Genomic DNA, 15,982 nt, shown 5'->3' with positions numbered 1-15,982 from the left:
ATATTATTACCCTTTTGATATCTGTAGGATCTATTTTAATATTTCTCTTTTATTTCATTTACAGCTACTTGTTTTTCACTTTTCCCATCTGCTCCTGGTTTTATTTTCTTTCTTTTACATTGGGTATATTCTATGATCCCATAAAGTGAATGTTATTTAGGTTAGAAAGAAGTCAAGATATGAGCTGTCATGTATCATAACTGAAATTTTCTCAATAAAGTGATATGTACGATCATAGGCTGAGAGTGGGGAAATGTTGACATCACGTATAGAGAAGGTATAGATTATTGTCTTGGGACGTCTCCCAAGGAAACAGCAAGAGATTAAAATATGGATTTCCAAGTATTAGTAAGGGCCCAGCTGAAGTAGACATGTAACTAATAATACTACTTGGGTAGCTACTCTGAAGATATGTCTCCAAATAGGCCCTAAAAATTGGAAAATATGGAAAAATTGTAATGGAATTACAGTGGTGGTTAGGATATTCCACATTTCAGTTTTAGTTTTAATCAAAGCCATTCATGTTTTTCCTCAAGGAGGTTGAAGATATCAGCTCTTTTAGACAGTCACATTTTTTCAGGAGTCTAGAACCTTGATATGATTGGCAGCTGCCTTTTCTAAATATTGAACACTCAACAGTTTACACAGGACAGGTGAGCCCAAGGATTTGAGAGGAGTGAAGTTTCTCCTATTTTCTTTCTCATAGCAAAGTTATCTGAAAAAGCTAGGAAAAGGTAGACTAGCTGGAAGGAATTGGTACTTCTGAATGTAAATAGAATGAATGGAAAATTGGCAAGCCATCTGGATATTTTGTGGGACTAATGGTTTGGGAAACATATTTGCAAGAGTACGATAATTATTCTACTCTTTGAACTGATTACATTCTGTATTATATTCTTTTTGTTTGCAAAAGCTGTGATTGCTTGAATCATGGAATGAAATGTGAGCTTACTGTAAAGACACAGCTAGTTTATTTAAATCCCTTGTTGTCCAAGGGCATTGTTATTTCATTTACATTTTTAAAATCTATGTGATGAAAAGTGGGAAAACCACACTCTCATAGGAATATTTTTTTGAATTGCTTTCACAATTACAACTGATTCTCAGAATTTTTTTTTTTTTTTACAAACCCCAACTGTAGCGAAAGGAAAAGTAACATTTTATGTGAAAAAACTTGACATTGATATTTTCCATAGACAGAAATATAAACTAACTCAGACTTTTCTAGAAGTGTCTACAACAGCATAGAGCACACTGCCCGGTTTGAATACTGGCTATATTACTACTTACCGGCTGTGTGGTCCTGCGCAAGATGCTGAACTTCTTTGTGCCTCCGTGTCTTCATCTGTGAAATAACTTTAGCTTATAGACTTGATATAAAGACTAAATGAGTTAGTACATGTAACATGCTTAAGGTGGGCCTGGTGCATAGTATGAACTCAATAAATTGTAGTTGTTCCTAGAGGGGAAAAGGGTTAGCTAGGCTCTGAGTGTTGCCAATAATGTGGAGATTGAACAATGTCTAGATTTGGGGCTCTGGGTGTCGAATTTACACACAATTGATAACCACCTTAAAAAGGGACTAGGAATAAAAATGCCATATGCCTTCCGTTTGAGTGTGACATTTATAGACAATTTAAGGTTTTTTCCTATATTTTCTCTGCCAAGCATAGCAATCATTTCTTCAAATGAATTTAGTGTTAGCCATGCTTCAGCGTGTATATTCTAAATCGGCTCTGTGATTTATCAAAAATAAAGTATCATGTATTGAAAAATCAGAATAATTAAGGCAAAATTTGTATCTTCTATAAGTGATGAAAATTAACACGATTTGCATAACTCTCAACATAGGAAGCTAATGATAAAAGGCATAGGGAAATATTTTGGGGAAAAAGCACACACTATATTGCAAAAAGGGGAAGAAAATTAGCATTGAATGGGCGGGCGCTAACCATGGAAAGCAGTTTTTCCCCCCTCATACGCTGTTTATTTATCTATCAAAATCCATAAAATTGGTATGTATTACTCCTATTTTACTAATATTAGAATGAACGCTCACAGAGTTTGACTTCAACAATTCTTCAAGGTATTTGAGAGCTGTGGGTCAGATCCTAGTCATTTGATTTCAAAGACCGTGCCCTTTTCATTGCATCTCTCTGCCTCCCAGAGTGATCTATATACCACTGAACACGTTTAGTGCAAAAATTATAGCTCATCCACAAAAACAAAACCTCCCTAATTTTTCAATGTCTTGTAATTCAACTAGTTTAATTTATTTCCTTCTTTTTCATTGCTTTTCATTTTAATAAGCATATACCATTAAATCTTATAGTAAAACAACCTATCACCTCAGGATGGGTCTCCTTGCTTTTAGGAGTGCAAAGGGAAGCACAGTCAAGGAAATGATGGGAAAAGTGCCCTCTTTCGGGCTAGTTCCGGCTTTGCCAGGAACTAGTTATTTCACTTTGGAGCAAGCCATTTCCCAATAGAGAAGTTCCTCTTTTTATTTTCCTCATAAAGGAAAAGTACTCAGTGATCTCGAATGTTCCTTCATCCCATGTCTTTCGATACTCTCTGGCACTATAAATACACACTGCCTTTTCCTGAAGGACCAAAAGGTCAAATATGGACCAATTTCCTAGGGAATTGATTATTTAGTTGGGATCTTCCAGCCTTTTGGAAATTTCCAGGACTTAAGAAATGACTATAGATACAGGATTTTGTATGAAGCAAACCCAGTATCAGTTTTTTTAAGGTCTTACAAATACGCTTAATCTAAATTATTTTCCCTCTGAATTTAGGATATCCTGATTTTTCTTTTCCGTATTTTTCCACAGGATTATTTTACAAATGCAAATAGAGAGTTGAAAAAAGACACTCAGCAAGATTATCACCTAGAATATGCAATGGAAAATAGTACACATACAGTAATTGAATTTACCCGAGAACTGCATACATGTGACGTCAATGACAGGACTCTAACGGTAAGGAGGCGCTGAGTGAATGCGTGCATGAATACTTGTCCTTTTTTAGTTGTGAAACGCTTTACGGAATAAAAGGAACACATATTTAAAAATAACCCTTGATAACAAAGTCACGTAGTCCTTTGGGGAATATTTTTGAATTCTCTTTATAAACCATCAAAAAATCTCAGACTATAAATGTCAATAAAGGCAATTTTTGTGTGAATCTACAATTTTGAAGAGCTCTTTCAAGTGTGTATGATTTGACTTATAAAAGATTTTTAACTTCTCTCTGAAGTTTGAAAATAGGCAATTGATAAAAGTTGTAAGAAATGTATTGCACAAAAGAGAATTATGATACTGAAATTAGGATATGATTCATCTGATTTGTAACTGATTCATCTTTGTAAATTTCTAAAAATCTAGATGAATAGTAGACTGATTAAAATTGCCTATGAACATATCCTACAAGATTTCTTATCGGCAGACTTTGTGAAAAATTTAATACCTGTATACATATGCAAATTAAATATTTAGAGATTATATAATTCATGTGGTACTTTGGAAGTTTCCACAAATTTCTTGGATCAGTTTCATTTAATATAGATGAATAAAATTATCTTTTTTATTTGGTAAATCAAAGCTTTGAAAATGAGAATGTAAAAATCTGAAGCCATTTTTATTAGCATTCAACCCAAAGAGTAAAAAAAGGAAGAAAAAAACACATGCAAAGACCTGGATCACTTTTTGTGTGCAATTATACTTTAATTGGAATAATAATTATAGTCATTTGACTTATTAAGAAAGAATATAGCTTTTAAAATAAATAGCTTTTGCTTTATTATTTATTTTCAAAGTTCTTATTAAAAGATCTGGCAAAAACACCTTTATCTGTGGTAGGGCTTAACAATTTATTTATACCCAGCAACCCCTCTCCCCTCCCCTACCACCCTTTGGGCAATCTTCTTGGTTGCTAAATGGAAACCAATTTCACCTTACAGTACTTTCCCTAGTTGGGATACTACAGTGCCTTGGAAAGTCCCAGGATTCATAAAATGACTTGGATTCTAGGATAATAAACAAACCCAGAATCAGAAGTTCTTCCTGTATTTGCATTTTATGTTAATTTATACATGTGACTGGGCTAGTGCCTGAGAAAGAATCTATTGTGAAAATAAAAACTGACCTGAAAAGTAATTTTAATTTTCATTCTATTTATTTTCCCTAAAGTGTTCCCAGGCATTATAACAGGTTTTAATTTTTCAAAATCCCTGCTGCTTAACAAGAACTTTTCCTTGTTAACTACCAGTTGCTAGTTTGGAGGTTTAGCATGACAGTGATTTCCTGTTTCTGTATGCATGGAAGTATAACTACTACATCAGTTGTCCTTCACTCTGTTTTGCAATACATAATTTTGCGTGCTGAGAGAGACAATTTCTTCCCCCCAAAATCTTGTCTATTTGGATGCTCAATGACTTATTCAGATTCACACAGTTAGTGTTAGAGAGAATACTGAGAACTCCAAATGTCACTGTTCTCTTTTCTTCACTTCTGTAATTCGAGTTCTTTAAACTCAACTCAGTGGTAAGAGAAGGGCTCTCCTGAGACATAACCGTGCCCATGTCTGATCACCAGGAGAGCACCGTGAGAGTGATCTGGGCCTATCACCATGAAGATGTAGGAGAAGCTGGTCCCAAGTACCACAACTCCAATCGTGGCACCAAGAGTCTACGGTTGTTGAATCCCGAGAAAGCCAATGTGTTGTCTACATCCATACCGTCCTTTGACCTGGTAAATCAGGACGTAAGTTTTTTCCTATTTTGTGACGGTAGGGGTGGGTTTATTGAAAGTGTATAAGAGTTTTTTACTTACATAGTTGTGTTGAATAGCTTGTCAAGAGAATGTGACTTTGTGCTCCCCTCCCCTTTTTATTAAGACAGGTTCCCGTCCCAAACAAAGGTACAACGTATTGGTGCCAAATGTTTAAGATTCCTGTGTTCCAGGAAAAGCATCATGTAATAAAGGTATGTGACTCACTCATAGGCTAAACTTAGTTTGTATGGACAGAAAACTGGTTTTCTTAAAATGAAAATGATAAAAAATGCATGGAAATGATTTTCAATTATATGAAAGTTATAATATTTAGAGAACAAAGAGCTTGCTTATCTGACCCACACACTGTCTTAGGGAGATTTAGGGAGAAAGCTTGGGTTTTGTGTCCCTTTTACCTTTTAAAGGTAAAAGGGTAAAAGTTAAAGGTAAAAGTTTTTAACTTTTTTATAACTAGAAATAATTTGAGGTGCTTAAACACCTCTAGTTATTTCTTAGACAACAGTTCTACAATTGGAATTGTTGGAATTGCAATTTAAGGTAATATATATATTTGTCTATTGATAAATTATAACCAGGAAGGTTATATTCCCTATCAAAATTATTTGATTATATCTACTTCATTGAAAATACTGAATATTATCATGAAAAATAATTGTTACACTATTTTTTTAAAACTAGGAAAACAAGAAAATTAGGAAATTCCTACAGAATTAAAAAAAAAACAACACTTATGTAATAAATAAGCCTAATTTGCTTGTGGCATAAATTTCCTCCCACTCCCCCAGAGATAGGTCTCCCAAAACTTTTGCATCTAGTTAGTGAATGAACAAGTATTTGAAAAAAACTTGCAGGTCCTTGTCCTTGTGTTAGGGATTTTTTGGCAGTTCCACAGAGGCTGAAGATATGATCCATGGTCTCAAAGAACCAACAGTGAGAATATAAGAGACAAGACTTTTGCAGGGAAGACCAAGACGCAGGAAAGAATAAGATAGAATTAAATAATGCATATTAAATACTGTAAACATTTGGGAGGCCGGACATTGCCAACTTTTTGTCAAATATCAGACCCTGTAATGAAGCTGGGTGGATGTGAGAAAGGAGCAGACATCTAGATTCTGGAATCTAGAGGAAATATGTAGGTTTGATTTGTAGGTTGACTCTTTAGTTAACTATGTGCTCTCAGGTAGGTGGCTCCGGGGTAACTGTAGGCCCTGATTTCCTCATCTGTCAAAGGTGGGCAGTCAGAACACTTTCCCTACCCATCTCAAAGCATTTTGGCAGAGATGGAAATGCTGAGTAAATTCTATACTGTGACTTACATTTGTTAATTTCTAATATATTTGTCCAGTGGCACAGATCTGCCTTTCATTTACAGAATGATTCATAACTACATAGGCAAGAGGAGCAGGTTAAGCAAATGTTTATTGAATTAGTAAGTTGTCTAAATATTTTTGCAATCAGAAGACTTACAACAATATGACTACAGATGAGTCATTTACCTCTGTGCGGTGTTATTTTCTATCTTATACAGGTGAAAGGGGAATGCAAATTCTAGCCTTACGTATTAATACAGTGCCTAAGTTCTTTCCTAATAGCAATGAAAAGTCTCAGAGAAGAGAATGCTATATTTATATACACTGTGAGTCATGTATTACTGTGTGTCATTTGCAGTAAATTTAATTGAAACCTGGCTTAAGGGACAAATATAAAACTATAGGTTCAGAAATGAAAACAAATGTTTCACAAAATACGTAGGTCCTTGATTCACTTTTCAGCAAATGTTAATTGATGGGATGTGAAGTCCTCAACTACTTAAATTAATGCATTTTTACTCTTGTCATTATTAATGCTAAAAATTAAGTTGAATGAAATAAATATAATTGTCTACACTAAGGGAGGGCAGTATATGTTCTGACCCTCCATGTACAAAATATTGATACCTCATGTAAGAATTCTTAGCCTAGCTTTTCCACCACAAGCATATCCTAGTAATACTCTGATATGTGGGCATCTATTATCTAAGGGTGTGCTTAGAATGAAGTACTTTTGAGTCTACATTGCTATCTTCACTGTGTAGCAAGAGGGATCAGTGACTTGAAAGGCTTAGGAGCACTTTCTGCAGGGTTTGGAGGTCTATAATGACAGAAGGTCTTTACCCCAGCAAAGGGGATTTGAGGGAGGGGCAGCAGGTTGGAGAAGAGCGCTTATACAAACTTTTATTTTATTTTTTTGCAGGGAAGAGGGTTGGTGGCTGGATTTAAAAATTCTATTATAATATAAGAAAACCATTTATAGAACATTTCCAAGCTTGTTGTTAATCCCTAAAATATTTTAAAGTTTATTAAGTATTGCGAAACACTTCACTCGAAAATGAACTCAAATAGGATAATAGCCAAAAAAAAAAAAAAAAAAGCTTTACTAGGGAAATAAATTCAAAACATTTAGGTTGTATAAATTTTGAGACCGCCTTTCAAAAACAATTTTATTTTGCAGCTTATGCCAGTTTACAGTAATTTGAATACATTTCTATAGTAGAATTCATAGATTTAGAACATAAGAATTTATCTAATTTCATCCTCTTTTCCTTGGTGGAAATGATTTCTAATAATTTAAAAAAGAATATCTTCTTTACATAGAATCAAAAACTCCTATGTTTTGAGAAGCCATCATCTAAGTGCTTCTCCTTATTCCTTATTTTTTGTCCCAAATATTGCTGTATCAGAAAGCCTCATTCCTTCTCTGATACAAAAAGTACTTTCTCAGGAAAAAAAAACAAAAACAAAAACAAATTGCTTTTATATTGTATTGTGCTATGTGTCATTTGCAGTGAGTTTTAAGAATATATTGATCATAGTAGTTTTGTGAGAAATCAATTTCATTCTCTTGACTCCATTTCAAGCAAAGGAAAAATTTGTAATTACCATTTAAGCATTAATAATACTATCTAATATACATTTTGTAGTTGTAATAACTATAAAACTAAGCAAATAAATAAAAAAATCAATGATTTGATCATGAATGTATTTAGTAAGAATGTCTAAAATTCAAAATATTAATTTAAATTTTAATCATGTAATGATAAAAATTATTTACTACTACAAGTATGAAATAATAAGGTAAATAATTTCTAAAATTATAAACTAACAAAGGTAAATCCATTTGCAAGAGAGATGGGATTATGATAAAAAAAATATTGGTTGTTCCAGTTCACTTGTGATTCCAGAGTATTGATTAAATATTTTGATATTTGCAAAAATGTTTAAAATTGTGACTTGAAAATGTTTGTATCGTCAGATAACAGCACATCACAATTGCAGACAGGTATAGAGATTGTAAAAAAGAAAATTCTTGTTAATTTATATTAAAACCACATTTCTCGTATGAGATCATCTCTGTCTCTCTGAGACCCACTGTCCAGCCCATCTCTCCATATTTAAACATGATCCTAATTAAGTTTTGCCAAATGTGTGACTTTACCGTAAGTTTAAAATTTTGGAGGGAAAAGTAATTTTTTCCACTCTCTCTAGTAATATCATTATCACCTACCAGTTACTGATTGGATATACTCTGCTAGAAGCTGGGATTATCACTTGGTTTAAACACTGCTTTTTTTGAGGACTATTGTCAGGGAATTTTCATAGATAAATTAAAATCCTAACTCATCTGTTTAAACATGATATGCTTATTCAATTTAATAAGTAGTTGTAGATGGCCTGTTATGATAAAGAGGAGAAAAACACCCAGACTGACTCATCATTTCTTAGTCATCTCCCCTTAAAAGACCTGCTTCCTAACGGGGAGTCAGTAAACTTTGTGGTATAGTAGGTGGGTTCTGTGCTCCAATGGGCCTGGTTTGAATCCTTTCTTTCCATTATTCCTACTTAAACTGTTGGAAGGTTATTAGTCACCCACAGCTCAACTTTACCATTTAAATGGGAATAGTACCTTCCTTATATGATTATTTAGAGTGAAGATTCAATATTAGTTTTCAAAAAAAATTTTGTTAACACTTTGCACAGTATTTGACACAGAAAACTCTTAGTAAGCCCAACTGTTATTATTAGGCCATTTATTTCCATGTTGCATTCTGAGTGACTTTTCATTGAAAATTGCTATTTAGTAAGGAGGCCCAGAAAAGAATAGAGCATCATCTAAGAGGTTGACCATTGCTGAGTTTTAAGAGAGGATTATTTTTGTTGTGTGACCCCAGGAAAATTATTTATTTCCCCGTGCCTCAGTTTTCTTATCTGGAAAATGGGCATAATAGTTCTCGCCTAATAGGGCTATTATGACTATAAAATGAATCAAAGGAGTCTAAGTATTTAGAACAGTGGTGGGCACACATTGTTTGTTAAATAAAGTAAGTAAATAAAATTATGTAAATCACTAGAAATACACAATTGTTAATCATCATCTTGTCAGGTCTCACGGTTGCTGAAGAATCCCAACCCAGCCAACACTTTATAGATAATCAGAGTTTCCAATAAAACCTAGATTGTCACTCATTTCATTTAGAGAGGCCACCTTGAGAACTTTCTGCTGTGGAGGTGAACAAAACACTGTCAGTCATTCTCTTCAACAGATGCAGGAAGGAAAATGCTGTGCTTTGTACTTGGTACTGAACAGAACATCTTTCTTGCCATGAAATTAGATGTTGCTGTTCTTTTCTGTTCGTGGCATTCATAAATCCAAATGGTTTAATTTGGGCAATGTTTCCTAGGACAAGATAATCTAAGCATAATTGTCATTGAATAACCGTGAAATACCCTAGAAGCCATAAAATAGTCATTCAAAAACTGATTTTTCTGTACTAGACACGTAACATAAACATTTGACTTTATATACTATGTTAAATGGACATTGCAGCCCAGCCCAATTTTTCTATTATGTTATCCCCCTCCTCCCTTTTTTTTTTTAACTAATAGAATGCAGTCAAATGCAGAACTTGAGTATTAACGCATTCTCAAATGTCAAGTATGATAGAGGATTTCTATTGCTGAAAATGTGTGAGACTGCAAGGTTACTTTTAGCAACTTGTGGAAATTCTCAGTGTCAAACTACATGATTTGACAACTATTATAATTCTCTCTTCTCTGTCAGTATATTGTCTTCCTTTTTTTATCCCTGAAATGGTATGTATTTCAAAATATATTTCAATTGATGCAATTATTTTCCCCTGATGGAAATAGCATTTTAGTTTGTCATTAGGACGTGTTTCCACAGACTTTACACATTTGTTCTCATTCTCTCTTCATGTGTTCACCTGTTTCACTTTATTATGTGGCAGACTAGTGGGTGTTTGCTGTTGACTGAATGTTGTTTGTGTTTTTACCCATTTCCATTCTAAGTTCATATAACTCTTTTTTGGCTTACTGATATTTCCTGTTTACTCTGTACTAATTTAATATTTCCTAAAGGCAAATCTTTGGATCTTTAGGTAGATTTATATTTAGTATGCTGAAAGAAATTAACTTTCAAAGAAGGCTTAATGTGAAAATATTTCCATTCTTTTTAAATACTTTGTAACACTGTATTTGGTTATTAATACCAATGCATTATCACTGGCACCTGTGGATTTTGTCATTCATTGACAAAATGGATGATTCTTGATCTGTGGAAAAAGGTATGCTATAAATTTAAAAGAATCCTCTTCTTTGGGAATTAGTCATCCAAAGTTTATAAATACCAGAATTATTTTACCCTTATACCCAAGTATATGTGAAATTTTATATACATTTAATGTACTAGAGAAGAGATGAAAATATTTGACCATTTATGTGGCTGAAACTGTAATTTAGACAAAAAAGTGTTGGCAGAACACTGCCCCTAACAGTGAGTTGACTCAACTTAGCACATTTTAAAGATTGCTGACTTAGATTGCTGCGTGTTGCAAAGTTCTTTTGAGATCCTCTTGAGTTACATCTACTTCACAAAAACATTGGAGATTGTCTAGCTACATGGGTGTTCTTAATCTCCACTTGAGAATACAAGGTAATTGAATTCACTTTGAAAGCATGTCTTTTCATGGAAGTGATTTATTGCTAACTCTGTCACTAATTAGCTTTCTGACCTTAGAGAAAGTACTTAACCTCACCCTGGTCCTCAGATTCCTTGTTTGTAAAATAAAGGGATTGGACCAGATGATTTCAATTGGCTCTTTTTATTTCTAAATATCTATGACTTGCTGAAAACTCGAAGTGAAATTTGTGCTGGGGTTTCTGTGCCCTGTGGTCTGAGTTCCTGGTTTGCTTGCTTCTCACCATCCCTGGGCATGGCAGGGTGAAAATGCTTAGTTCCCCACTGCCTGCCTTTGAGTTAAAAGGCCCCCTTCCTTAGTCCATTGGACATGAACTTTCTTAGCATATATTCTGAGACTTAGGTTTCCATCTGTAAATGGGGATAATAATAGTACTTGTCTCAAATAGTAGCTGTCATTATAAAATGAGAGTTTTTAGGTGTTTGGCATATATTAGTTCAGTAAAGACTTTATTGCCAATTTCTGTGTGTTGCAGGTACTTCTAAATCTTGGAAATAAATATACTTAAATCTTGTAAATAATGCCATTTTAAAATAAGGATAGAAATTGAAAGTGCCAGAGTGATCAAGGCTTATAACAGCTGGTACACTGCACAGAATGGGCTCTGGAAATAGGTAGGGTTTGTATTTTAACTCTGCTTTTCATTAGCTCAATGACCTTGGGCAAATTATACTCTCAGAATTTGTATCTTCTTTTGTGAAGTAAGAAAAATAATTTCTAGTGAAGATAAAATGAATACATGTGAAAACACCTGTTTCATAAAAGGCTTGTAATTGCTTGTTTTCTTCTCTTGATGGGGATTATAGAGATGGATGACTAAAACTTCATCTTGTATTTTTCTCATACTTAAAACTGCACTGAAACAATGGTAGGCAGTAAGTCTCTATTTTATTTTGAAGAAGAGATTCCCTGGGAATTAGATTTCATAGCTTGCTTCCATTATTCTAAACCAAATGAAATTTAAGCTAATTTCCTCCTGTTACTGTCTAAGTAAGGATAAAATCCAGCTGGTGACTATCCTCTGGGAAATATTCTTTCGCATTCTTAGGTCACCCATTAGCCTTCCATTCTGTGGCCTAAAATAATGCCGTTTTCAACAGACATAAAACTGTATTTGCTTATCTTTGTTCTTCTTCTACCATCTGACACTCTCCCTTGTTTAGCACATTTTTTTTAAGTAGTCCAAAAAGTGGCATGACAAAACTGAAAAGCGTTAGCACATTTATTGATAATTATTGGCTATAAAAATTGGTAAATAATTTAATTAACAGCATTTTTATTAAAAGAGTACTAAGATATGTATGTTGCATTCTGTATGTTAATGGCATATAGGATTAAGAAGTGTGATATTAAGATATGAATGACTTTTACTTATATACATGAAAGTATGTAGGTAAAACACTTACTTATTTTTTGCTACTTTACTACATTATTTTGTTAGATTTTCACAGCTTCCCACGAGGTAAGTTGAATTACCACCAGTTTCCTGATAAGCACACAGAGGCATGACACGCTTAAGTGACTTGCTTAATATTACCCACATTCTGTGAAGCAGAGCTAAGGTGAATACAGGTCTTGCTGACAAAACTGGTGGCCCATTCTCGATATAATTTCCACCACTAGCTCTGGCTTTCTGATTTTTCTAGATGGTATATGCTACAATGAAAAATAATTTGTGTGAGAAATGTCTGGTAGCTTATATACAGTCACAGGTCATTTGAATACGCTTCTTAGAATCCAGGCTACTCTTTGACAGACGTATAATGGTGTCAGAGAGGCAATTGACTTGGAGGGGGATATCACTTTGTGAGGGGTGTAAATGTCTAACCATTATGTTGTTTTGTACACCTGAAATTAATATAATAATAATAATAATAATAATAATAATAAAAAGAATCCAGGCTACTTTTGTGTCCTACAGAATCAGTGCATGGATGGTGGGCTACATGGATAGGTCCCACCAGAACCTCCCAGAGATACAGTTCAAAGATACTGGGAACTGACTTAGATATAGTCATCTGGCATTTGATTACAAAGAGGCCTGCTTTTTTCACTCTTGGGGCTTGGAAATACTTGTTAACAAGTAATGACATATAAAAAGTTTCACTTGTGATTTCAGAAGTCATTTAAATAAAGTTAGAATTGAGATAATTAAGTGAAAGATTATGCATATGGCTACAAAAAGGCATAGAATGTTAAATCTCAGAAATGATGATAGGGAGAAAGGAACTAGAAATACTTTCAGTGGAAAGAAAGTAGCCTGACTTTATTGGGCACATCTTGTAGCATAAGGATCATTGGAAACTATTCCATGGCCTTCAGTTTAAAATTAGTTACAATCCTCTTTGGAGTTAAATGAAAATGATGGTAATTACCTATTTTGTTCCGCTTCACTATAATGGCCTATAAAAGGAGACCTGTCAGAAGAAATATTAACGTTTTCATTTGGGAGTTAAATTTGTGGCAAATTTCCTAGAGAAAAGTACCCCCAAAACAAGAAGAGCTATGTTGTTGGAAAGAGAACTAAAACTGTTGGCATTTGAGTGGCTTAAGAGCCAGTTTGAGAGTATGGGTTCTAATGCTGCACTAACCGTTGGTCAGCTGAAAATGGATGTGGCTACACCACCACAGTGCTGCTCTGGAGATTGAATTCATGTTAATCAACATTTCAAAGACTGTAAATTTGTACGACTGAGACATTGTTCTAGGTGACCTTTAACCCTTATGATACTATGACTTTAGTTAAATATTGAAACTGACAAAACTGGAAATGTATATAATAAATTTATAAATTTGATAAATTTATAACATCTATAAAATAAACTATAATAAAAGCCTGTCATAAAAAATTGCAAAAGAAATGAAGATAATTTTTGCCTATGTTCCCATAGGGTATAATATGCCAATTTTATTTTGATATCTGGTTTCAATGTGAAAAAATTATGTACTTACTAAAACAAGATGACATCCATTATTTCCCTTTTGATGCAACAATGAAATTTTTAAGTTTTTCTGAATGGATCTTTACTATTGGCGGAAAGAAATTACTATTGGCAGAAAGAAATACATGTGTAGTGGAAACTCACTTTACATAAATGAGATATTTACTATTCAAGTTTATAAAACTCATAAATCAAAGGATAGTTTATACAACCCTAGTCAAGTTGTAAAAGGCTGCACAGTTGTATTCTTTAGAATATCAAGACTCTCTTGGTGCATTTGAAATGAATGTATTTTTACATCAAAAATTCGGATTATATATGAGTTTAATCGATTTTATGAAGAAAAATGTTAAACTCACATATCGTAATGTTATGGTTGAGTCTTGCTTTTTTGAGTTATTGTATTTTTCTGGATTCATAAACTAGGGTGCATATTAGAATTATCTGAAAAGAATATCTAGGTATGGAGTCCAGACCCTTATATTGGTGGTGGTGATTGTTGGCTTTTGGAAAAGTTCCCCAGGTGATTTTGATACAGACCCCCTGGTTGAGAATCACTGTTATATATTTACTAAAGTTTCCCAGGAGATTGTAGTTAAATTATATTTTATAGCACCTAGTAAAATGCTCTTCATATTATGTAGCATCAGTACATATTTTTAGCGTAATACACTGTTTTATTCAACAAATATTGTAAAAATTGAACATGCATTGAACATCTATTGAGATGGCCTGTTAGTTGTCTGCACATGAAGAAGATTTAAGCAATTTATGGTTTTGTGATAGTTTATTCCTTGATGCACTGCATATTTCTTTGTGGAAGTGGAGAAGCAAAAACACCAGCTGTTTCCTGGAACCACAGCTGAGTTTCATTATAAAATTTCAACATGAACTAATTCAGATATAAGGGATACTTTCTTCTATGAAGGGAAAAAGATTTATATTCTAGTGAAATGTATACATCAAAGTTAACTCTATATGTTAATGCTTATAATGTAATGGGCCCATTTTAGAAACTGTATACTGAAGGCCACCTTGCTGAATTTAAATGCATTCCATTACCAATAAAGGGAGATCTTTTCATCACTGAAATCTCACCGAATTGCTCTATGTGGAATTTAAAATATGAAGGAAAGGCAAGACCATGTAAAACACTGTTATTTAGTAGGTAAGTGCTACCTATAGCCTCTTAGCCTTTAGCTTGGCATGAGAAAGTCTTGAGAATGTAAGACAGGCCCTTGGTTTGTGTTGTTTCCGATATCAGAGGAATGCTTAATACAGTATATCTCTTAATCAGCTGGAAATATTCCTTCACACGAGCTCTAAACTGTAAAGAAGAATCAATGAGTGCCTAGTGAGTGCCTGCTTTGGACAGCACTCAGTGCTATGTCTTTTTTAGATGTAAGGCCATATAAGACATTGCATTTCACCCCAAGGACCTCCCAGTCAAATGGGGAGAAGAGATGCACACGTGAGTAATAGAGACACCCCAAAGCTGGGAAGTGAACATTGGTGTCCAACTACATAATACAGGCAATAAAGGCATAAAGAAGGGGGAGAGTAGCGGAGGTTTGGGCACAGTCCTATACCATATGGAAAGAATAATTTGGGGAACGTACAACTAAATGCATCATAGGTAGGTAAGGACGTGGTGAGGATGGCTAGGAGACAAATCTCTGTTTATATGCTTAAGTTCCAAAATAAAATTAGCTGATAAGACAATTATTGAGAGAGCTGTACATTTTGTGCATGATCAATCTTCATAAAAACAAAACAAAACAAACTAGGAAGCAGTTGTTATTATCCTCATTTTACGGATGAGGAAACTGAAGCCCAGGAAAGTTAAATAACTTGCCCAATGCTATTAATTTTCCTGTTTGTACACTTTACCCTGAGGAAGATAGTATATTTTAAAAATAAACGCGAAGAAACATGTTTGCTGGCTTAACCTCAAAACATGACTTTTAGGTCTGTGGTAAACAGCATTCATTGGCTAAAAAATAGGACTCATGCTTCAGCATTACAGTTCTGAAGTATTACGCGTTGGTCTGTGCAGAAGCTCCATCTGGTCCTACATGTGGCAAACAATATTTGATGCTACAGCCAGCATCTGCTCCTGCGAGAGCCAACTAGCAGCTGCTGGCTGAACTTAAAATCCATAGTCTAGCTATGTCAGATTAGAATGCAGAGTCCCTGCAGTTACTTGT

At 34.1% G+C, this 15,982-nt stretch overlaps 1 protein-coding gene across 2 annotated transcripts in view; it reads left to right on the top strand.

The window, feature by feature from the left end:
• The window catches only part of MOXD1 (monooxygenase DBH like 1), an 83,300-nt gene that overhangs the window by 16,904 nt on the left and 50,414 nt on the right, over positions 1–15,982 (top strand). For both annotated transcript variants that reach the window (XM_019729372.2, XM_019729371.2), the window contains exons 2-4: positions 2,838–2,984; positions 4,599–4,766; positions 4,904–4,987. In XM_019729372.2, coding sequence (XP_019584931.2) covers positions 2,838–2,984; positions 4,599–4,766; positions 4,904–4,987 — 399 coding nt within the window. The remainder of the gene's footprint in view (positions 1–2,837; positions 2,985–4,598; positions 4,767–4,903; positions 4,988–15,982) is intronic.

This window comes from Rhinolophus sinicus, linkage group LG05, assembly GCF_036562045.2.
Source record: "Rhinolophus sinicus isolate RSC01 linkage group LG05, ASM3656204v1, whole genome shotgun sequence".
NCBI classification, from domain to species: domain Eukaryota; kingdom Metazoa; phylum Chordata; class Mammalia; order Chiroptera; family Rhinolophidae; genus Rhinolophus; species Rhinolophus sinicus.
The sequence above is the reverse complement of the archived record's forward strand: the minus strand, read 5'-3'. Positions and strand labels throughout refer to the sequence as shown.